Source organism: Pipistrellus kuhlii, unplaced genomic scaffold (genome assembly GCF_014108245.1).
Source record: "Pipistrellus kuhlii isolate mPipKuh1 unplaced genomic scaffold, mPipKuh1.p scaffold_m20_p_3, whole genome shotgun sequence".
NCBI classification, from domain to species: domain Eukaryota; kingdom Metazoa; phylum Chordata; class Mammalia; order Chiroptera; family Vespertilionidae; genus Pipistrellus; species Pipistrellus kuhlii.
This window is the reverse complement of record NW_023425529.1, coordinates 19498077-19522766: the sequence shown is the minus strand read 5'-3', so window position 1 is coordinate 19522766 and position 24690 is coordinate 19498077. Positions and strand designations below refer to the sequence as shown.

At 44.5% G+C, this 24690-nt stretch overlaps 1 protein-coding gene across 1 annotated transcript; it reads right to left on the bottom strand.

Moving 5' to 3' along the window:
* Positions 1-1891: 1891 nt before the first annotated feature.
* On the bottom strand, positions 1892-8852 carry APOLD1 (apolipoprotein L domain containing 1). Its single transcript, XM_036455915.2, has 2 exons — positions 8436-8852; positions 1892-6461 (listed from the first exon to the last, which is right to left on the bottom strand). Exons 1-2 carry the CDS (start codon positions 8436-8438, stop codon positions 5697-5699), a joined length of 768 nt encoding a protein of 255 aa, XP_036311808.1. The 5' UTR covers positions 8439-8852; the 3' UTR covers positions 1892-5696.
* Between the last annotated feature and the right edge of the window lie 15838 nt (positions 8853-24690).

Genomic DNA, 24690 nt, shown 5'->3' with positions numbered 1-24690 from the left:
CCCCCGACTGCGTGTTCTGGGCGCCGCCCTGCGGCCATGCCGGGTTTTGCATCAGCAAACCGGAGGGGTGTGGCTTTTCGCGGAAACCCAGCGGAAAAGTTAGGAATGAGTGTGGACTTGAGGAACTGAACCGAGTATGGAAGGGGCCGATGACCAGGGCCTCCAATATGCCCTTCAGATCCCCACCCAGGATACTTCTTACTTTTCTTTTTTTTTATATATATATATATATTTTATTGATTTTGTACAGAGAGGAAGGGAGAGAGATAGAGAGTTAGAAACATCGATGAGAGTCATCGATCAGTTGCCTCTTGCACACCCCCTACTGGGGATATGCCCGCAACCAAGGTACATGCCCTTGACCGGAATCGAACCCAGGTGCCTTCAGTCCCTAAGCCGACGCTCTATCCATTGAGCTAAACCGGTCCTGGCTCCTTACTTTTCTAACCATAGAGTTTTAAACAGGTTGATATCACAGTACTATTTATTATAATTATTATTGCATTTCTTTATTAAAAAATTTGTTGAGTGCCTACCATATACTAGGGCTACGTGATATGCTTAGTGACAAAGGCAGCACCCTTTACCCTCATGGAGAAGACAGATAATAAATAAGTGACACAGCCCTGGCTGATTTGGGTCAAGGGTCCTGGGTTCGATTTTAGTCAAGGGCACATGGCAGGGGGGGGAGGGGGGGGGCGGTCGGTTAAGAGAAGAGGATTGAAGGCTCAATCCCCAGTAGGGGTGTGCAGGAGGCAGGAATCAAGGATTCTCATCATTGATGTTTCGATCTCTCTCTCCCTCTCCCTTCTTCTCTGAAATCAATAAAAATATATATTTTTAAAAATAAATAAATAACTCATCACAGATTCTTTCAAATTGTGGATTAACTATTAACCAGTTAATAATTCCAATTGGCCATTACCAGTTAGTAGTAATGCAGATTTTGTGATCCAAAGAAAACAAGGTAATTTCTGGAGAAACATCAAAAGTGCTTTATTCAAAGTAATGTCCATCGCTAGCTACCCATTTCCCCCATCTTTCAGGTAATTTGTGGATACGGTCCCAATAGAACTTTCCTTGTTTCGAGGCAAACCATTCAGAGACCCAGTTTTCCACTTCTTCGTACGTTTTGAAGTGCTGCTCAGACAGTGCGTGTGCCATCAATCGGAACAAGTGGTCACCTGAAGGAGCAAGGTTTTGGTGAGTTCAACATCTGCCAAAAAGAAAGGAGTCCAAGAAACACCCCAGGCTTGAAATGATACTCTTAGAAGACATCACCCTAGGAAAGAGTGTGATATACAGGTGGGTCAACTGTAAAACCAGCCCACTACTTCAGATCTCCCCATCCCTCTTGGGACCCAGGGGTGGAGCACATGACCTAGAATAAGCCAACTGGTGAATGTCTCTCATCCTCTCTATTACAATGATTGGTTCAACAGTGTGCACAATGTCCTAGTAAGGCTAATCAAGGCCAGCAAGACTTAATTCTGGGACTTCTGCTTGAACTATCAGTTAAATGTGCTTCTCTTCTCTCTCATGCTAGACTTGGTATGCTGATGAGCCTAAAGCTGCCAAGGCCTACCATATAGAACCTAAAGTATGTAGCAAAAATTGTGAAGAGACAGAAAAGAAAGAGTAAAAATCTAAGATCTGACATCACTCTTTGTCTTATTCCAGACCACAGCAGAATTCCCCAGGGTTTTTGCCTGGAGCAAAAAAGTTAACATCCCCACCTTCTGTCAATTTAACAAGGAGAGATTTATTGCAATTAACTAAATGGATGCTTGTTAAGACAGGAACACATTGCAACAGCAAAAACACGATCCCAGCCTGTGGCTGGCTTTGCAAACAGTCAGGGTCTTGCCAACACAGCCTTTTTGTTGTTGTTGTTGCACACCCACTAACAGTACAGCATCTGGACCCGGGCATGTCTCCCTGGTGGGGAGACTCAGGCTGGCTGGCACTCTGATAGGGAGACCACCATCCAAAAGCTCTTGGCTGACTCTGGCAACCACTACAGGCTCTCTGAATGGATTGCTGGACCCCCTGTCCTATGTCCACCTTCCTTTCTAACAGAATCTAGGTATATTGGGATCCGCCAATTCTTAGCTAAAAATTATTACATTTCCCTCGCACGGTCAAGATCACTGACTTGTAAGGTGACGTTGTCTGGAGATTTGTGGGGAAATTTTGCCTCCTGGGAAAAACTGCTGGAAGTCTGATTTCTAGGGAATACGAATATTCCTGTACGTGAGTTAACTGCTTTTTAAAAGTTGATTTACACAGTTTGAAACTGAATATTCTACATGAAAGTGATTAAATATCTGCCCTTTTTCAGTTATTAATTCGTACCCAGGTGAACATGAGATCAGGTGACTAATCACAGAGATCAAAACATTTGAGGAACGGACAGTTTATTTCAATAGGAGAAAGAACTAATTTTGCTACAGTGAAAAAAACACACCACTGCATTTGAATCCCTCTTTATCTCTGTAGTGTCTTTATCTCCATGTCTCAATTCCCTCTTTCTTTTCACACCAAGGCATTGAATGAGAACTATATCAAGTTGACTGATTGTTTGACATATCTGATTTAAAGTGGCTTCTACACCACTCTCTACCTCTTTTTATTCCCAGTACACACTTTTGACTTTGACAGTCTCCATATTGGAAATGACAGATGTCTTAGGGCAAATGCATCAAAGCAATTAGGATCAGCATGTTTGCTAAGGGTTGTTTTTCAATAGAGCAGAATGCAGTTTCCTTGAATCCCCTTTATTGTGAAAGAGAACCATTCAAATGATTGTAAACCCCAGAAACTACCAGCAGTTAAGCCTTTAGTACAAACATATTTATTTTTCAAACTCAGGACTTTTTCTGGAGTATGCTTGTGACCTAAATAACCCTTTCCCTCCTTCTCGTTACAACATACCATTTCAATCTGTTTGTTTGTAGAATGTCGGCCATAAGGAAAAGCCTTATTCACATTTCCACAAAAGAAATAAACATTTGTCTCTAGCATCCATTGAACTGAACTTGACTAAATCCTGATAGAAGCTCCAGTCTTTATAACAGGCATGGAGAGGATGGATAGTCTTTTATCATAAATAAATTCCTATTAAAACCGCTAAGCAAATTCATTAAATTATTCAAATGCATTTGAATAATTATTATTCAAAGTGTCGTTCCAAAGTAGACACTCTTCCTTAGATGTAAAATGGGCCACTGAAATGATACTTCAAGAGCCTAGAGCTCTGATACAGTCAAAATACCCTACTGATAGGAAATGTTCGCTGCTGCTGCCAAAAGCGCCCCATAGATTTCTAGGGAACAGCTCAGGCATTGGAAGAATATAATCCAAACTTAAGCATTCATAGAAGATGGCGTTAGGGAGTGGCTGTACCTTTATGACATACCTAGCACAAATGACAACATGAAGTACATTCCGGTGAGCCAAAATGCTAGCATCTGTGCAGGGTTGTCTAGGAAACCAGTGCCAACTTGAAAACAAACCAGGATACACATCGGTTGAAATTTATAGGAAAAAATTAAAATTTAGAACCACCAACCACCTCGCCCCAGCATTGACATTGTACTTCCTCAGACACACTGCCATCGTTGGGAACCTTGGGAGAAAACGGAGCCAATTAAAAGCCTGCTAAATCCTGAACTAATACAGCCACGTTCTTGTGTGTGTAGTCTCAAAGACTTTTCAACATTACAGTTGTAGGAGTGGAAAGTGAATAAATCATATTTTCCAAGAGACAGTTTATAGACTTTTTACAATGTGAAAATATGACACATCGCCACCATAACACAAGCTATTTTGTTTATAACCCATAAGACGTTACAAGACATCAGGTTTCCAAGGTCTAAGTGCTTCTTTCACATGCCTTTGTCTTGTTTCCCTCCCAAAAAGTAATTCAGAGCCCAGGGCTAAACAGATTCTCCTTTCAGCTCAAGTGTTACCTGCTGGCAAAGTACCTTCAGGTTAAATATGCCTGCATCATTTCCACCTCCTGCAAGTCAAGCCTCTATTGATAAGCTTAAAACTCAGCTCTGGGTCTGTCTATTCAGAGCGTCCCACTTTTATTTCACGTGGGAAGAGAGAAGTATTCCAGGAGAACTCAGAAAGTCAAACTCCACCTCATCTCCAGAAAAGAGCCTCAAGTCTCCCAGTCACTTGCTATTCTTATTATTTCCTAAATGTGATGATTAAATAAAATTACATGCAAATAATAAAAAGTAAATAAATTAAAAAAACTAAAATAAATTAAAAATCACATGGTCTAGCAGTTTTCAGAGAAGGTACTAAAGATCCATTTCCAATAAATTCACATTCCTTTCTGTACCAGTTTCTACAATGAGTGGGCAACACTGCCCTCTAAAGGGCTTACTGTTTTTACATCCCTTAGCTAACACGATGGCAAGGTGCCCCGGATGCATGCATTGATGGATGCACACACATTCTTTTACTTCTGGGACACGGTCTGTCCTTGACCTTCAGGGAATGGCTCTGAAGACCACGGAGCTCCTAGAGAGGCCCTGATGTTCTATGAAAGCGCACTGAGGAGATGAGAAACGAACATCTGTTGTAGTGGTTTTCAAACCTTAGTGGGCATCAGAATCACCCTGAGGGCTTGTTTAAATGCACCTCCAGAGTTTCTGATTCCCTAAGTCAGCGGCTGAGTCCAAGAACTGGCCTTTCTAACAAGGTCCCCGGTGATGCCGATCCTGCCAGTCCAGAGGCTGCTCCTCAGGAGCCAGACACTGTGCTGGGCACTTCATCTCGCGTCAGACTCACAACAGAGTGAGGGCTTAGCATCTCTCTCTGGCTGACCAGGAAGCCAAGTCTCAAAGAGACCAAGTGGCCACCATCGCACAGTAGTGACAGGGTACCTAATAAACCCAGGGCTGTCTAACTCAAAGCCACCGCTCTCTTCTGTACACGCGGAAGTCAGTAAATGAAGCTGCAAGTCGCTTCGTCTTCCGTGGCCTCAGCCGCTGCTTCCTGCCAGGGACAGCACTTGGAGGTGGGATGGTTTCCCCTCTCAGAGCCTGAATAGGAAGCCACCCGGGAAGGTCCACTCCATCCCCAAGCTGGACCTGTGAGTGGATGAGCTGAGAAGAGAGGGGTGGGGAGGGAGGTGGCATGTCAGAGGGAGGGGCCTCTCTCGGATCCTGAACCCTCCTACACTGTTCAGAAGCAGGTCACTTTGCACTGGATTCTGGAGGTCTTTTGTACTCAGAAACTCTGGAAGAGAGGCTTTCAAGCTTGTGTCTCCCCACTAAGGCCTTCCTTCTGAGGACCTCCAAGCCAAGTAAGAGCTTTAGAAAGGACCCAAAGGATGGCCATGTCTCTGCACCCTCTCCAGCCTTAGCTCAGACCACCAGGGCAGGGGCAGGGGCCACCCAACCACTTAAAACCCGAGTGCCCAGGAATGTGAAGACTGGGTGGTTCTGATCAAGGAAAAAAAAAATAGTGTTCAGGTCACATCATTCCACTAGGGATCGCTCAATAAAGCAGTCCTCAGCAGAATGTTCACGGTGCTGGGGGGAAAGAAGGGCCTCGAGGACCCTTCACGTCAAGCACAGTTTCTCCTCATTCTTTGCACTCAGAGGGAGCCACCAAGCCAGAGCATCCCCCCCAGGGTTTTTTTGGGGGGGCGGGGGGGGTGTCTCTGGCCTCGGTCCTTAGGAGAAAGGATGTTCTCTGAACCACAGCGCCGAGGGCTGGTCCGCAGCGATCCTGAGGTCGCGGTCCCGTCGTCTGGCCTTGGTGCGCAGCCGGACGGTGGCCTCCAGCTGCTCGCTGAGTTCGTCCAGGGCCCCCGTGCAGGCCTCGAGGCTCTCGGCCAGCTTCTGCACCTTGGCCTTGAGCACGGCCTGGCTCACCTTGGCGGCGCCCTCGGCCCGCCGGAGGACGAGGAAGCCGCGGGAGCCGAAGAAGACCATGAAGTAGACGGCGTTGTACAGGGCCATGGAGGCGCTCCTCCCGCTCTGCAGCAGCCGGCGGTCGCCGCGGCCCTGCCAGCGGCAGAAGAACTCGAGGCAGCTCAGCAGCTCGCGCATCTGGTCCTGGCAGGCGGCCGCGATCTCCTGCACGCGGCGCACCTCCGGGGCGTGGCGGACGATCAGGGACAGGTCGGACGTGACGGTGACGGCGCCCCCGGCCGTGGCCACCCCGAGCCCCACGGCCGACGCCAGCAGCGAGGCGCCCAGGGTGAGCGGGCTGAGCGACAGCCCCACCAGCGCGGTGACGGCGCCCGCGGCGCTCAGCGCGCTGCCGGCCACGCGGGCCGCCTGGGAGCGTCTGCGCAGGCGCTGCAGGCGCCGGGCCGCCTCGCGCAGGCGCAGCAGCTGGCCGTGCAGCCGGCCGCGGCGGTCGAGCAGCAGCCCCTGGAAGCGCCGCAGCGCCTCGGCGCCCTGCAGCTCCCCGGCCGCCGGCCGCTCCATGCCCTGCGGGGACACGGACACGCACATTATTCCGGAGTCTCCGCGACCCACCGCGGCCCCCACACGCTAGGGGGGCAGTCGGCCAAAGCTAAGCATAGCATAATAAGGGGACCGGACGCCCCGCTTTTGGCGGGACAGTCCCGATTTTTAACCATTTGTCCCGCGTTCCGCGGCGTTTTAAAAAAGTCTCGATTTTTAGAAAGATTGACGTCTGGTCACTTGAGCATAGCAGCCACTGCCATAAGGGCAAAGGGGTCCCTTTCCAGCCAGCCATGCGCCCAGTTCCCAAAGAGCAGTGCTGTGTTGCCAAAACCGGTTTGGCTCAGTGGATACAGCATCGGCTGAAAAGTCCCAGGTTCGATTCCCGTCAAAGGCATGTACCTTGGTTGCGGGCATATCCCCAGTAGGGGTTGTGCTAGAGGCAGCTAATCAATGATTCTCTCTCATCGATGTTTCAAACTCTCTATCCCTCTCTCTTCCTCTCTGTAAAAAAAATCAATAAAATATATTTTTAAAAAAGAGCAGTGCTGTGATCTGGGGCAGGTCGCCCAAGTTCTCAGGACCTTGAATCCGCATGTGCAACGAGGACCAAAGCTGTCCTCTGCTTTTCCCCCCAGGAACACTAAGGATGGACTTCACTAGTTATTTATTACATAAGATGAAAATGCCATAGGAGCCTAACCAGTGGTCAAGGACAATAGAGGGGTGGGGGCATGAGTGAGAAGGGGGGGCGGGATGAGGACAAATATGTGATACCGTAATCAATATAGAAATTTCAAAAAGAAAAAAAGAAGAAAATGCCGTGAGGAGAGGAGGAGCCTTCTAACATCTGCAACACTAGGGCCTCTGCTCTGTCGGGAAGACAATATTTTACAAGCAGGAGGTTGTGCCTGCTTACAAAGTCCTTTTGTCATATGAAGACGTGGCTCATAAGAGTTGTAATATAGTCTCCCCCACCCCAACAAGTCACCAAAAACTCAAAAATCACATTATTTATCAAGTGTAAGAAACAAATCTTTCTAAGTTATATGGTTGCCTGGGGCAACGGTTCTGCTTGTTATTCTTCCAGGCTGTTATCTTAGAATTAAGCCTCAGATGTGGCTTTTGCTGTTTATTCTAGGGAGAGCTCATCAGGTCTCGCTCTTTGATGGGTGCTTAGTTAAAACTAAATTAAATTAATACCACTCTATCTCTACTATGAAAGCTGCCTTTTAAAAAATGAACAGCAGTTGGCCCGGCTAGTGTTGCTCAGTGGTTGAGCGTCAACCTATGAACCAAGAGGTCACGGTTAGATTCTGCCAGTTGTGAGCTCAATCCCGTGTGGGGAGTGCAGGAGGCAGTCAATCAATGATTTTTCTCTCATCATTGATGTTTTTATCTCTCTCATTCCCCCTTCCTCTCTGAAATCAATAATTTTTTTAATGAATAACGGTTGAATAAAATAGTCACCCAACACAAATTTTTTTAACAACTCACTGAGGGCAGACCTTGCACCAAAATGAATGGAAGCCAATTACAGATGACTAACAAAGAGACAGACTGTACCCTCTGGGGTAAAAGTACATCCTTGCTAGTTGCCACCACCACCCCCCCTTCGTATCCACTGTACTCATCATTATCAGGAACTTCTTTAAAGTGGCAAATAAGACACAGGAATGGAGTGTTCCGATCCTGTGAGATAATCAGGGCAGAGATGTTTTCCTCATGAAGAAATCGAAAGAGTCAGATTCTAGATGCAGCCAGTCCTTCACAGAGCCCCGTCTAGAATCTTAATCTCCTGACTCTTGCAAGGTCTGAATTTTACTTGTATGCCTCCATAATTCCACCCACCAGGGATAAATTTCCAGGGAAAGACATCTCTTTGCAAAGTGGGGGAAAAGTCACTTAAAATATATAACGGACCAGGGACAGAAGAGCCCAGTATGACAAGTCCAATGGCAGTGTTTCAGGTAGTGTCCCGCTAGGCTCCCCACTTACCATTCGCCTCTGGCTACCTCCGGGAAGAGGAATCGGAGGCTGTTTCTGGATGAGCACGCTTTATAGTTCACGAGAGCCAATGGCTGCCCTGGGAAAGCCTTGTCTCACCCTGAGAATTGCCTTTTCCTGTCCTGGCCCCTGCTGCCTTCACCCAGAAGGATGTGACATGGTGGAAAATGACCTGCCAGCCTCACAGCACATCCCGTATTTAGGAAGTGAACATTGTGTGTTCGCTTTCCCCCAAACAGCAGGAAAAGAACAGCAGGCTCTTCCTCAACTTGAAACAGAGTGTGTCATTCTCCCAGGAGGGTATACGCGGCCTTTCCTCTCCTGAGAATAGCTAATGACGTGATCTGGGAGGACATCAAACGCACCCCAGGCTGACCAATTATAGTGTTTCTTAAGAGGCCATAATTCCAAAATCATTTTTTTTTAAAGGGGGCGGGGGGGGGAGAGGGCAGGAACCGTTATGTTTGAGATAGCCACTTACAGTCCACGCCTGTATTATAAAAAGCTATGTGAATCTGAGAGTGGTTGAAAAATGTGATCCAATAAGCATGAAGCCTTAAAAAAAAAAAAAAAAAAAAAAAAAAAAAAAAGCAACCACAAGGCCACACCCGGAGGAAGTGCTGCGTGCAGTTCTGGGCATCTCCAGCTGGGAGAAGATATCGGAGGTCTCAGAAAGGTCACGCTGCAGGCCGAATGCGTCAGAAAACGATCTGTGGGGTCAGGCTGCACAAGGAGCTAATTATATACTCTCAACAGCAGCAGGGATTCAGCTTCCCGGGTTTTCATTGGAAGTAGCCATTGTTAGTCAGTGCAATAGTTAAATGAATGGGTTCTATCTCCAGGCTCGTGAAGCATGCCTGGAAGGGCAGTTGTCGGAATCATTCAGGAGGAAAAGGGGAGTACGGCATCTGTGGGTGCCTCCTGCTGGTTGGAGCTCAGCCTGACGGCCTCCGACCACAGGACCCCAAATGTATTAATCCTTCTTCTAACACTCGCACCTTAAAATAAGGAAGGCCATATTGGATTCTCCCTTAAATGATTATCGTCTCAACTCTCTGGTTCATCTGGACAGTCTTAACAGCCATATCTTTCTGGAACACAATGGACTTCGCCACCTTCGTAACTATGCTTTGTCTTTATCAATACAACGCCATTTGTTACCACTCACCACAGTCCTTTTGAACTTGACTTTTTTGAATCTTTGGTCCAGATGCAAATATTCTGGTTATAGCCGAAACCGGTTTGGCTCAGTGGTAGGGCGTCGGTCTGCGGACAGAAAGGTCCCGGGTTCGATTCCGGTCAAGGGCATATACCTTGGTTGTGGACACATCCCCAGCAGGGGGTGTGCAAGAGGCAGCTGGTCAATGTTTCTCTCTCATCGACGTTTCTAGCTCTCTATCTCTCTCCCTTCCTATCTGTAAAATATCAATAAAATATATTTAAAAAAATATTCTGGTTATAGTTCCTCAAAGGGTAAATATAACCTTAGTCAAGATGCCTTCAGTATCTGCCTGAGTTTTTTTTTTTTTTTTTAATATATTTTTATTGATTTCAGAGAGGAAGGAAGAGGGAGAGAGAGATAGAAACATCAATGATGACAGAGAGTCATTGGTTGGCTGCCTCCTGCACAACCCCACTGTGGATCGAGCCCACAACCCAAGTATGTGTCCTTGACCGGAATCGAACCTGGGACCCTTCTGCCCACTGGCCGATGCTCTATCCACTGAGCAAAACCGGGTAGGGCTGCCTGAGCTTTTGAATTAAGAGGTGGAAAAATGTGTCCCCATAGACATTAACACTCCAAATGAAATATAAGCCAGGTCTAATCAAGAGTAGGGAGGCGGTGGGCAAAAAGAAGAGTACGCTGATTTTTCAATTCCCTAGTGCAAGAAGGAAGAGGGAGAGAGCTCTTTAAGTACAGGGATCTCCAAACTCCAACCCTGGAGAGTCTGAATCAGCAGATCTGGTATCTGGCAAGTGCAGGGGATTCTCACCTCAGCCAGATACTCACTGACCACTAGTGACACAGCAGCAGAAATAGTATGGCTGGTAGAGAGCAGTTTGTTAAGTAGGTGTTGATTCATTGTGGGCCCTCGTTAAAACGACCACGTGCTAAAGATAAAGTGAAAATCCCCATCAGGGCCTCCCAGAGATGTAGAGAAGCCTAGGCCACGTCTATTTGTTGAGGCTCTTGGTGAATAAAAATAAATTCTAAGACAAGATATGAAAATGTGTGGTTTATATCTTTTAATTACAACATAATATCAATACATTTTGCAATGTTAATATTTTGTTACTCACCAGATAATCACAGGATCTATAAAATATTAATCCATAGTGCACTACAATGGTAATCTGAGACAAATTTAGAGAATGATGATGACCTTTTCCTTTTAATCTTTATCAGTATAGTCTCAGGGACTATACACAGGATTCCTTTTGGAGACAACATCAAAAGTATAAAATCAAGACAATTTATAAATGTGGGGTTTCATTCACAAAGGCCAAAGGTCTCCCAGACTTTTCCTTGTAATAGATCCTAATACATACAGGCACTCAAATAAATGAAAATGAAAATAATAGCACATATCCACCTGAGGGTGTCCCATGTGTTTGTGCATATATATATATATATATATATATATATATATATATCACAAGACTGCAACTCTTCTAGCACATCATTAAGCTCTCAGAATTGCTTGTTGAATAAAACTAAAGAAAGGTATTTTGTTCTCTTAAAGAAGTGGCACTGTTTTCATAATAACTTGATGAGAATTTGGCATAAAATTATCTCTTGGAAAATACAGCCTGGTAGGTAAGTTAGAGCTCTTATTCTGCAGGGGACTTCCAGGATATCTATGTTGCATGACATCTCAACTATGATTGTCACAAATTCATGGCACTACGAATATTTAAAAAAGACCCAGTGAACACTGAACTCCAGCTATCTTCTTTTCTTGGCCTGTGACCTTTGATAATGTACACACACATCCTTAACCACTAGTGTTTAAATACTGCTCTGTGTTCTTTTTTCCACTTAACGTTCCTGCAGATACACACTTCTCTGTTGACATAGTCCTCACCTCTGTCATTTTTAATAGCTATGTAATAATCCCGTTGTTTGTTTAGTCACCTCCCTATTAGACACTTGGATTGCTTCCAATTTTTTTTTTTTCTTCACTAGTATAACTAGAGGTGCCAGGAACATCTGCGTAAATTTCCCCTCTTTGGATTTTTCTTTGGGGAATATTCACATATGGAAAAAATACCAGGTGAAGAAGAGTGAATTTTTTAAAAAAATTTTTATTTTAAAGGAAGGGGGAGAGAGAGAGAGAGAGAGAGAGAGAGAGAGAGAGAGAGAGAGAGAGTGGGAGAGAAACATGGTTTGGTTGCCTCCCGAACAGGCCCCAACCCAGGATCAAACCCGGAACCTGGGTATGTGCTCTTAACTGGGAATCAAACTGCCACCTTTTGGGGTATGTTCCAACCAACTGAGCCACATGGGCTAGGGTGAGAATGAACATTTGCATGGCTTTTGTTCCACGTTGCTATAATCACTGCTTCATCATAAAATTTTTACTTTTTTAACATATATTTTTATTGATTCCAGAGAGAAAGGGAGAGGAAGAGAGAGATAGAAACATCAATGATGAGAGAGAATCATTGATTGGCTGTCTCCTGCATGCCCTACACTGGGGATCGAGACTGCAACCTGGTATGTGCCCTGACTGGGAATTGAACCGTGACCTCCTGGTTCATAGGTCAACACCAGCTTGGCAAGGTTTTTATTTATTTAAACAAATCCAAAGTTGAATGATCAAGCATTACAAAATAATTTGGGCCATGGAGTCAAGCAACCCAAGACTGGGCTTTCACTTTATCCCCACTAAATGGCCTGTGGAGGTGAGGAGGGAGGAGACAGGCAAGATGAGATGGCATTCTGGTCCTATCAGAGGAGTCTACATGGTCATGGGAAGGGGCAGACCAGCATTGGGACTGGAAGAGGGGAGGTATCCACAGAAGGTGGGGATTTGGGTTCAAGCTATGTCTTCTCATAGTTTTCCAGAGCCTCCATTCCTCCACTCTGGCCATTTTCTTCTTCATTGGAGTCCAAAGCCAAGTGCCCTCTGGTAATGACAGGGCTGCCCAGAGCTGGAGGACACATCCTTCTGCTCTGAGGCGGACAAGTCACCTGGGTTCTCCTTCATAGCTTTCCACCCCGGGGTCTGGGATGGACGCCTAGACTTTCCAGCTGCTTTCGTGCCTGCATCACCTGTTGGAACTATTATGTGTGTCCCTTGTTTTTTCCTGTACCTCGTGGGCCTGGGCTTTCTGAGACGATCCTCAGAGACGATCCTCAGATCCTGCTCTGCAGCTTTGGGGTCCCGCAGACAGCAGGTCCAGACACGGGAAGTGGAGATACGAGGCGTTCAGAACGTGGACCGCACAAAGGCCCTGGAGGATCAGCTCCACCACCACCTTGGCCTTGAGGCCCAGACACAGGCGCTCCTGGTGGTGGTAGCGAACCAAGCCAGGAGCGGCAGCGCGCAGGGATCGCAGAAACTCCAAAAACTTGCGGAAAATATCCCAGGTAGCGTCCGTGCAGGACTCTCCAGCAGGGCAGCGGAGCTGGCACCCGGGGGATCAACCATGGCAGGACTTCAGTTCTTTTCCAAGATTTTTTTTTTTAAGTATGGTTTGTATTTTATTTTATTTTTTAATATATTTTTTATTGATTTTTTTTTTTTTTTTTTTTTTTTTTTTTTTACAGAGAGGTAGAGAGAGCTAGAAACATAGCTCAGAGAGAGAATCATCGATCAACTGCCTCCTGCACACCCCCTACTGGAGATGTGCCTGCAACCAAGGTACATGCCCTTGACCAGAATTGAACCTGTGACCCTTCAGTCTGCAGGCTAACACTCTATCCACTGAGCCAAACCAGTTTCTGCTCCAAGATTTTTATTTTTTAAGGGAGACTCGACCTTTTCTGGAAAAAAAAGAAAATAAAAAGTATATTCTTTTGGACAAAGATGACACTGGAAGCTCTTCCATTGTCCCAGTCTCCCTATATGATCAACTGAGGCCAGTTTAGGTTTATTCTATGTCCTCCTCCGCAGGTGTGCACACCTGCCCAGAATACATGGGATCACGTGGATGACACATACATCTCGTCATTAGCGTAGAAACATGTGCCCCAGGGGCCCTACAGCATATCTTCTTTACCACGTGCTTTTGCCTCTGGTGCCAGGAAGATCGCAGCCAAGTCCACACCCCCCCAGTAGCCGTAAAGATTCTTTTATCTACCAGGACACAGGACAACTACTACCTGGGTTGCTCTCTTTCCCAGGCCTAGTCATTATCTCTCAAGTTCTCAGAGACATATATAACAACCAACCACAGCAACCTGGATTATGACATCTGCTTGTCTTGTGTATACAGAGCCATAATAAATCTAAAGCTCTCCCTCGACTTTCGGACAACTTGAATAGTTTCATTTTTCAGTGTGTCTCTAGTAGGCAAGAGAATGCTGAGTATTGGTTCTCTTTTATTTTTAACTTTGCTTATAACCTATTTTTAATAAAAGATTTTGGTCATTTCAGAGTAAACATTACAGTGAAGCAAGACCAGGCCGAAACCAGCTCTCTAACATCCCCCGAGGGGGGTCCCAGATTGTGAGAGGGCACAGGCCAGGCCCTCACCTGGCTTGCACCCTCTCGCAATCCGGAACTTCTCAGGGGATATCAGAGAGCCAGTTTCTAACGATCCCTGCAGGCCAGGCCGAGGGACCCCACCGGAGCATGAATCTGTGCACCAGGTCTTGAGTATGCATGTAAGATCTTTGGTTAATCTCTTCCCGCTCTCCACCCTCCCACTCCCCTCTGAGATTCATCGGTCTGTTACATGTTTCCATGCCTGTGGTTTCCACTCCTGCCTTGAGCATCTGCCCCCCTGGTGGTCAGTGTGCATCATAGCTACCAGTCAGATGGTTGAATCGTTGGTTGGTCACTTAGGCTTTTATATATATAGAGAGAAATTAAATAAATGTGGGATCCTTTTGAGACCTATAAAATGTGGTACAAATATAACTAGGACCCTTGTTCAAATCTGTGACTATTTGTGCTTTCTGATTATCTGTAGCCTTTTAAAAAGTTCAACATTTGTATTTTATTATTCTGATAGTATATTACTTGATTTATCAGCTGATTTTATTTTATATTAGTATGTGCCATTGCCTTTCTATGCTTCCTTTGAAATACCTTTTTTATTTTTCAACTTTGGGGCAGTTCAAAGTGATGTTTAGCTTGTCAATTTCTAATGTTCTCTGCTCTTTTTCCAGTTGTGGTAAGTAACTTGAAAACATACATCCTACACTTGGTCTAACAACATCTCTTTATCTCCATCCAAAGGATGGCAACGATCCTGCTCCACTGACTACAGCCACTTGGACCAGAGGGGGACATCTGAAACACACTTAGTCAATCAGATTCTTCCTTCTGAGATTTTGATATTTGGACCCAGAAAGTGCTGAGCTAGTCTTCTCAGTGGCTGGAACTGAAATACGGAACTTGAGGTCTATGGGGAAGCTACATTTTGCCCATTATGTGCCCCAAATAACAGAGAAAATTTGTTTGCTAAGAAAAAGAGAGAAGTTACCTAAGAGGCAAAAAGGGAGTCTTAATTTTTATTTCCTGCCATTCTTCTATTCTATGATTCATCATAATCCTTATTATTTTTAACACCCATTTTATTTCTTGAGTGATACTGATTTCTGATCTTTGCAACAGAGAAGCCTAACCAACACTGCAGCATATAAGATTTACTCTTTGTGTCTAACGGTAAAAGAATTAACGTAGATTTTTGGAGGTTTTCTCTCTGCAATGTCCTTAAGTCACATGTGTCAAACACAAGGCCCGAGGGCCAAATCCGTCCCGCCAGGCCTTGCAATGTGGCCCGCACCGCGCTGTCATCACTGCACTCCGCTGCGTTTCCATCACAATGACAGTTTATGACTGTTCAGTAAACCATTCGGCCCGCGATTTAGGCTGGATTTTAGATTTTGGCCCCTTCTCTGATTGAGTTCGACACCCCTACCTTAAGTTAACAAACTACTTGCTAACCATGTAGGGGCTCCTCCTACCTTTGTCTTCACCTTAGGTGTAATAGTGCTTTCTTCTGTGGAAAATACAAGCTCTCTTTATTTTTCTAACCCCACAAGCAATACTGCTTGCAACAAATTTATATAATATCAAAATGTAGAAAGTTAAAAATGAAAGTTTTCTCTCTCCATCTGTTTTCACCCTCTAGAAGTAATACCCTCTTTCCCCGAAAATAAGACAGTGTCTTATATTAATTTTTGCTCCCAAAGATGCGCTAAGTCTTATTTTCAGGGGATGTCTTATTTTTCCATGAAGAAGAATACGGTACACATTTATTGTTAAATGAAAATAAAGGAAATTTATTACCTGTATACAGTACAGTAGTACGGTAGTTGTCAACACAAACCAGACAAACTGTGAATCCTACAGTATCAAGAATTTACTCATTTATTCAATGACAATCATCTCATCATCTTTTGGAACATCATCATAACAATCCAATTCCTGAATTTCCTGGTGAATTTCTTGTGACTCCATTTCTTTCAGAATCAGTGGACCAAATCTCTCATGTTTAGCCTAGGAGGAGGGGGGCCTTATTTTCAGGGGGGATGCCTTATATTACACTCAGAGGGAAACCTGTAAGTAGGTCTTATTTTTGGAGGATGTCTCATTTTCAGGGAAACACGGTACTGAGGTTTATAATTTGTTTTGTGTCCTTACATTGTGTTTATGATAACAAAAATAGGTGATTGTGACTTTCTTTCAGAAAAATATCATATTGGCCCTGGCCAGTTTTGCTCAGTGGTTAGAGCATCGGCCTTCAGACCAAAAGGTCCTGGCTTTGATTCCCATCAAGGGCACATGCCCAGGTTGTGAACTCGATCCCCAGCAGGGGGCGTGCAGGAGGCAGACAATCAATGCTTCTCTCTCATAATTGGTGTTTCTCTCCTTCACCCTCCCTCTCTGCAATAAATAAAAAATATATATTTTTTTAAAACAAAACAAAAGAAATAGCATATTATATATATATATATTCCTATGCAACCTTTTTCTCCACTTAAAAATATAGCACAAGTAGTGTCATTCCCTATCCCCACAGATCATATTGCCCTTTCTCTCTGGCCTGCTCTGTGCCCTGCAGGCTGACTCCTATGCTGCCTCAGTCAAGCTCCCCTGCCAGAGTCTTCTGATGGGGTTCAGTCAATAGGAGTCACCAGCAAGAGAGCAGAGTCTAAGAGGAGAGAAGTCAGAGGACTCCCTCCCTGCTCTCCCTCCCTTCAGCTGTCCTTTGCAGTAGCTGTGTCCTTGTTTGGCTATTGCTTCCCTGGGTGGCCCTGCCTCTATGGTTCCAAATTTCCCTGGGCTCCTATTATATACTAGAGGCCTGGTGCATGAAATTCATGCACTCAGGGGGGTCCCTCAGCCCGGCCTACACTCTCTTGCAATCCAGTAGCCCTCGGGGGATGTCGGACTGCCAGCTTAGGCTTACTCCTCACAGGGAACTGGCCTAAGCCAGCAGTCAGACATCCATAGCACTGCCGCCACCACCACCTGACTCCGGGCTTCTGGCTGAGCAGCATGTCCCCTATGGGAGCACACTGACCACCAGGGGGCAGCTCCTGCCTTGTGCGTCTGCCCCCTGGTGATCAGTGTGTGTCATAGCAACCTGTCCTTCCGCTGTTCAGTCGATTTGCATATTAGCCTTTTATTATTTAGGATGACCTCTCCTTTGTGCCTTAAGCCTTAGGAAAGGTAATGATTTTCCTCTATTGCTAATCTGTAGGTACTTTTCCATGTTTTCTTTGCTGGCTTAACACTAATCAACTTCTTGTAATTAAACTTTTCCTTCAAAATCTCTTCACTTGAAACACCTGGAATGAGTTCTTCTTCCTGCTGGGCCCTCTCTTTTTTTTTTTTTTTTTTTATATATTTTATTGATTTTGTACAGAGAGGAAGGGAGATTGAGAGTTAGAAACATCGATGAGAGAGAGTCATCGATCAGCTACCTCTTGCACACCCCCTCCTGGGGATATGCCCCCCCACCCAGCCTTTGACTGGAATCGAACCCGGGACCCTTCAGTCCCCAAGCCGAAGCTCTATCCATTAAGCCAAACCGGTCTCAGCCGGGCCCTCTCTTATACAGATACTTTTCCAAGGTGATACTCATAGCTGTCACTCAGCATATTGCCAGGTCATGATTTACTTATCCATTCCTTTATTGGTGGGCATTTACCATATTTTCAAGTGAATTATTTATTACAATGGCACAGTGAACATCCTTGTGTGTGAATATGTTTGGTGAGTATTTCCGTAGGAGAGCATCCTAAAATTGGAACTGCTGAAACAAAAGGCATACATATTTTGAACTTGATTAGTATTTTCTCTCCCTCCTGGGCAGCGAGTCAACTATTTCCTCTTCCTGGAATATATTTATAGCTAATGAGCAACAAACAAGCTAGAGCTGTGCTACATGAAAAAGTAAGGCTCTCATAAAACATTCATGTTAGACCATTACTCCAAAAGAAGTTGTGAATATTTTTAACCTAAACATAAGCTCTTTAGAAAGGAGCTTCTGAATCCTACAGCTATTCAGACAACATAATCCTTCAATCAGCTTTATTCCAAGAAAAGAGAACAATTTCTGACTGTTGGAGCTAATCTGACCAGAAAAAGTTCCGATGGTCCTTGAGTGTATTAGCTTAAGCACAGGATTAAGAACAAAACCCAAAGAATATTCTGTTGGCCGGTTTCAGAGCACACTCACATAATAGACAACATTTATTTGGGGATCCAGATACCAACGTGTTTACTACCACATTCTAGGTTTAAGTTTACAAGGCTTAATATCACAAAAACAGAGAGAGGTTCAAGGAAGCAAGATAGAGATGTTCATTGAGCACTGTAAGTAGTAAATGAATCATCTAAATCAGTGGTCGGCAAACTCATTAGTCAAGAGAGCCAAATATCAACAGTACAACAATTGAAATTTCTTTTGAGGGCTAAAATGTTTAAACTTAAACTATATAGGTAGGTACATTGTTATTAACTTAATTAGGGTACTCCTAAACTGGCCTTTGCTAAAAACTCAAGGGGCCGCCGAGTCCGGTTTGGCTCAATGGATAGAGCGTCGGCTTGGGGACTGAAGGATCCCGGGTTTGATTCCGGTCAAGGGCATGTACCTTGGGTTGCGGGCATATCCCCAGTAGGGGGTGTGCAAGAGGCAGCTGATCGATGACTCTCTCTCATCGATGTTTCTAACTCTCTATCTCTCTCCTTTCCTCTCTGTACAAAATCAATAAAAATATATATTTAAAAAATAATAATAAAAAAAATAAATAAAAATAAAAACTCAAGGGGCCAAAGAGCCGTAGGTGGCTCGCGAGCCACAGTTTGCCGACCACTGGTCTAAATTCCCATCAGTAAGGAAATGGTGAGTTAAACTTTAGTATATCCGTGCTATGAAATACTATTGAGCAGTTTTAAAACGCACTTCCTTGATTATGAGTGAAGTTGAACACTTTTCCTATGTTTATAGTGGGGTTTTGAAGGCGGGACAGGGGAGATTGCCTCTTTTTGCCCATATCGTCCTATGTGGATTTTCTGCTTATATCTTGTGTGTAGGTATGTGTATGTGTGTGAATATTTTCTTTCCCTCCTGGGCAGAAAGTCAATATTGCCTATATTTCTATTGTGTTGTCTTTTTTCTTATCCACTTATTGAAGCTTTACTATGATATAGATGCTAACTCTTATTATTTATTTATTTATTTATTTATTTTAAATATATTTTATTGATTTTGTACAGAGAGGAAGGGAGAGAGATAGAGAGTTAGAAACATCGATGAGAGAGTCATCGATCAGCTGTCTCTTGCACACCCCCTACCAGGGATATGCCCGCAACCAAGGTACATGCCTTTGACCGGAATCGAACCCGGGACCTTTCAGTCCCCAAGCCGATGCTCTATCCATTGAGCCAAACCGGTCCCGGCAACTCTTATTATTTATATACTAGAGGCCCAGTGCATGAATCCGGGCTAGACCTGATAGGAGAAGGAGATGGCAGGAGGTTGGTCAACCGGCCCACCCCAATCAGGGCCGATCAGGACCAGGCTGGCTAGGGGTAGGGGCTGGTGGGTCTGACCCTGATTGGGTTGGGGGGCCAGTTGGGGTGGGTCTGGCCATGGGGAGGGGTTGTGGGTGGTGGGCCAGTTGGCCCGACCCCCGAATTGGTTGATCGCCTCCAACTGCCCTTCCTTACAGGCCTGGTCCCTCTCAACTGCCCTCCCTTGCAGGCATGGTGCCTCCCAACTGCCCTCCCCTGCTGGCCATCTTGTGATGTCCATCTTGTGTCCAGATTGGGGCAGCCATCTTTGACCACATGTGGGCAGCCATCTTGTGTGTTGGAGTGATGGTCAATCTACATATTATTCTTTTATTAGATAAGATAAAGGCCTGGTACATGGGTCGGGGCCAGCTGGTTTGCCCTGAAGGGTGTCTCGGATTAGAGTGGGGGTTCTCTTGGGGTGTGGGGCACCTGTGGTGGTTTGTAGGACAGCATGACCCCTGGTGATGGAGGCCCTGGTATCTGGAATTTATTTACCTTGTACAATTGAAACTTTGTAACCTGGAACGGAGCCAAGCCTCCGACTCACTCAGTGGCCGGCAGCCATTTCTGTTTGGATTTGTTTACCTTCTATAATTGAAATTTTGTAGCATTGAGCGGAGGCTTAGGCCAGCAAGGGCAGGCTGAAAGCTTGACTTCTTCTGTTGCCTGGGAAACCCAAGCCTCCTTCCTGCTCTCTGTGGCTGTAGCCATCTTGGTTGGGTTTATTTGCATACTTGGTCTGATTGGCCTGTGGGTATAGCAGAGTAATGGTTAATTTGCATATTACTCTTTTATTAGGTAGGATGATATAGCAAATATTTCCTTCCATAAAATTTGCTTTATCTTATTCATGCTGTTTTGTAGTCCTAATATCATGTAACCAAATTATTAATCATTAATAATATGTTTTTTTGTCTTTCTGTGTCTTCTAATAATAGACTCTTCACATTCTTAATACCATTTCAGTGAATATTTATGAATGGTAAGAAGTAGAAACTTAATATCTGCCTCCAAATGGAAGGCCAATGATCCCAACATCTTTCCTAGAAGCTGAATCTTCTTGGCTTTCATGGATTCTGGTCATGCCTATCATTAGTCCCTGTGGGCAAGGTAACTGGCTATGCTGATTGGCTTAAGTCAATCAAGGCAGCAACTGGAGCTGAAGATGGGGTCAGTCCTTCTCAACACACTTTAATAAGGATGAATGAATCAGGAGTGATGTCCAAAACAAATTTTGAGAAACCATTCCAAGTGAAAAATGCAATAATGCTGAAAGATAAAAATAAACAAACAGATGGCCACTGCATAACCTTATGACTTACTAAGTCCCATATTTTTTTATTAATTTACTTGTCCATTTCTACATCAGTATCACATTGTTTACATCACCAAAGTCTGTGATATGCTTTATAGCAGCTCATCACACCAGATAGCAAGGAAGCTATCAAAGACAACTAATAATGTGTCAAAGAGACCCAGGAAATAATGTTAGCCAAAATGGAACAATTTGAGCTTCACTAATGAATTGAAACCCATCAAACATACTTAAAAATGTGCATTCATATTGGTTTAAAAGGATCTAGAAAACAAAAATTCCCAAGTGACTGGTCACCTCTGGAGGATGCAAAGAAATTAATTCAATATCCTGAAAACTGGTAAATGAAAGGACTGAGCAAGCATTTATCCTGCCTTTCCTACATGAACTATCCACTGGGTGCAAGGGAGAGCTATGCAAGTCAGGAGATGTTTGTGCAACTCTGTGATTATTCTAACACCACTGAATTATACCTTTTAAGTAGGTGAATGGTGTGGGAGTTATATCTTGTTTGTATGGGTTAAAATTCAAAGAAATTAAAATCCATCTTCTCCAACTTCTTATTCTGCTCTCTATCAGTTGGTAAGTAGATAGAGTCTGGGTAGAGTCAGGGGTCTTTTAGCAATGGCAGCCTACGTGATATCTCACTGGAATGGTTACAGTCCCTACAGGGCCTCTCAGTTAGAAGATAATAACAGCATGTCTGTAAGTATCCTTTTTTCCTTCAGGGTCTATAGATTTAGTAGGAGATGCAAAATGATCACAGCGCTACCCTACAGCCACCACATTCAGAAAACAAGCCAATTCCTAGCAGGCATCTCAAGCAAAATGCATATTCAAAACCAATACTCTCTGTGGCCAAAGGCTATTGTAGAGACCGCAGCCTCCCTCGGATGCCAGCTGATGGATACCAGAGTCCAAACCTGTGGCCTGTGGACTAACGCCCAGGGAGGAGAAATCTCCTGGCTACAGGTTCATTTCCGCACGATGGCACCTTGCCCTCAGCATTTCCAGGAAGCACTGCCTCTGGGGGCTGTCTCCTCTCTCTGGCAAAGTGTTTGAGGGAGGTGCTGCCTTCTTGCACAGTTCAGAAAGGTGCACTGGCAACATCTTCAGTCATCAGACCTGATTTGAGGAGCGGTTCTTCCCCACCCAGAGAGTCAAAACCTTTTACTTCTTGTCCCCTTTGAACTTCAGGTGCTTGCACTGTGGTGTTACAATGAAGGTGAATTCCTACTAACAGAGCTTTCACAATTATACTGCCCATGTCTACTCCTGAGCTGCAATGGCTTTTCCCACTGCCTCTTCCTCAGGCCTAAGAAAACCATCCCCTGGGAAATATTTCTTCATCCTATTTATTTATTTATTTATTTATTTATTTTTAATCTTCACCTTGATTTTTAGAGAGAATGGGAGAAGGAAAGACAGAGAGACGATGTGAGAGAAACACATCCATTGGTTGTTGGCCAGGGAAGAGCCTGGAACTAAGGCACGTGCCCTTGACCGGAATTGAACCCAGGACTCTTTGGTCTGCAGGCTGATGCTCTATCCACGGAGCCAAACTGGCTAGGGCTCCATCATATTTAAATAACCACTTTCTAACAGCCTTAAGGACAGGGAGAGAATGACTCTTGAGCTACATGAAAGCAAACTTAGTTTATTCACCCTGTCCTCTTTTGCCCTTAAGATAGTTCAAAATAACATAAAAGAGAAATTAAATCAGCTGTCTGTTTACATTACCACCTAGCCCTCGCACTAGCCCATTAAAGGCTAATCTCTCACCAATGTTCTGTGACCCAGAGAGAACCCAGCTGCCCCACAATTTAAGAGCCGCAAATATTTTTGCACTCCTTTAATATCTAAAGGGAACGTGTATGAAAAGACTGTTTCTTTCTTCCTATAATTGAATTCCTGCCTCAGCTTTAACTGTTTGTTAAGTCCTCTTCAGCCTGCTGGCCTCTAAGACCCTCTCTTGGTCCCTGTCCCCATGCCAAGTCCCTCTTACTGCCTCTGAGTGGCTTTTCCAAGGTCTTTCCCCCTAGGCCACCGCTTCAAAAGCCAAGTGCACCACCATAAAAACCTACCTGGCCCAACATAAGCCTTTACAAACTGCCAAGACCGAAAGGTCCTGCACACAGATCAAGGCCCAGGACCAAGGCCAATCCTTTGCCTCTCCAGAAGCCTCAATCACTCCACGTGTATTCATTGCTTCTCCCTAAGTGTGTTCCTGATTGCTTACCTGTTAAATTTATGGCCAAATGCATCAAATGTTGGAACTTCGAAGGGACACCCAATAAAAAGCACCCTTCCTCCTTTTCTGGGTGCAAAACAAATTAATAAGGTAAAGGAATGGAAGAAGGGCAAATTATTCATTCATTTCTGATAAAGCTGGGCGGCAGGATGCAGCTTACTAGGAGAGTCAGAAGAGTTTCCCAGCACTAAACTGCAGAATAAGATGCCACTGTTCGGGTCCAAAGTCAGCTTGCCTTACGGGGGTGGGAGCGTCAGCCTGCCCCCAGAGCAGACCTGTGCTGGCTGGACTCCACAGAGGAAGGGGGACAGGAACAAGCTGCACATGCCCACTATATTTTCCCCAAATTTGCCAATGAAATCAAGCCCTCCTCAGTTCAGAGTCAGACCCTGCCCTGACAGGTTTGGCTCAGTGGATAGAGCTTTGGCCTGTAGACTAAAGGGTCCCAGGTTTGATTCTGGTCAAGGGCATGTACCTTGGCTGTAGGCACATCCCCAGTTGGGGGGCGTGCAGGAGGCAGCTGATCAATGTTTCTAACTCTCTCTCTCCCTTCCTCTCTGTAAAAAAAATTAATAATAATAATATATATATTTTAAAAAAAAATTTTTTTTAAAGAAAGGGCAGAGAAAAGCCAGGCATTACACTAACATAACTCCCTTCACCTAGAAGTTCAGTGTTTGTTTCTTTTTAAAGATTTTTTATTTTATTATTTTTTAAAAAAATATATTTTTATTGATTTCAGAGAGGAAGGGAGAGGGGACAGAGAGATAAAAACATCAGTGATGACAGAGAATCATTGATTGGCTTGCCTTCTGCATGCACCCTACTGAAGATTGAGGCCACAACCCCAGCACATGCCCCTGACTGGGACCCTTCAGTCCGCAGCCCTACACCCTATTTACTGAACCAAACTGGGTAGGGCCTTTTAAAAACAAAAAACTAGTAAAACATATGTATATATTACTTGGATAATTAAATAACTTTATTTTTTTTTAAATCAAGATAATGGTAGCTATTAGATGGTAGGACTGGGGTGCTATGATTATAATTTGAAAGTCTAATGATAAGATTTCTTGGGCATAACCTATTACAATTAGTAGATGGCTTCCCACTCTTTTAAACAGTTTTTCACATGTCTTAAAGAAAACACTTAAATTCATACCTTGGCCATCACGATTCACAATTTGAAGCAAGATTTTTTTTTTTTTAATTTGATCACAGCAATTTATTTATTTTTTTACTTTATTTATTTAAATAAATTTTTATTGTTCATATTATTACAAATGTTCCTTTGCCCCCCCTCCCCCCCCATTGCTCTCCTCCACCAGGTTCCCATCCCACCCTCTGCCCTTTCCCCACCCCCCATTGTACTCATCTATAGGTGCACAGTTTATCTTTAGTCTCTTCCCACATCCCCCTTTCCCCTTTTCCCCAAGAATCGTCAGTTCATTCCCCTTCCATACCTCTGATTCTATT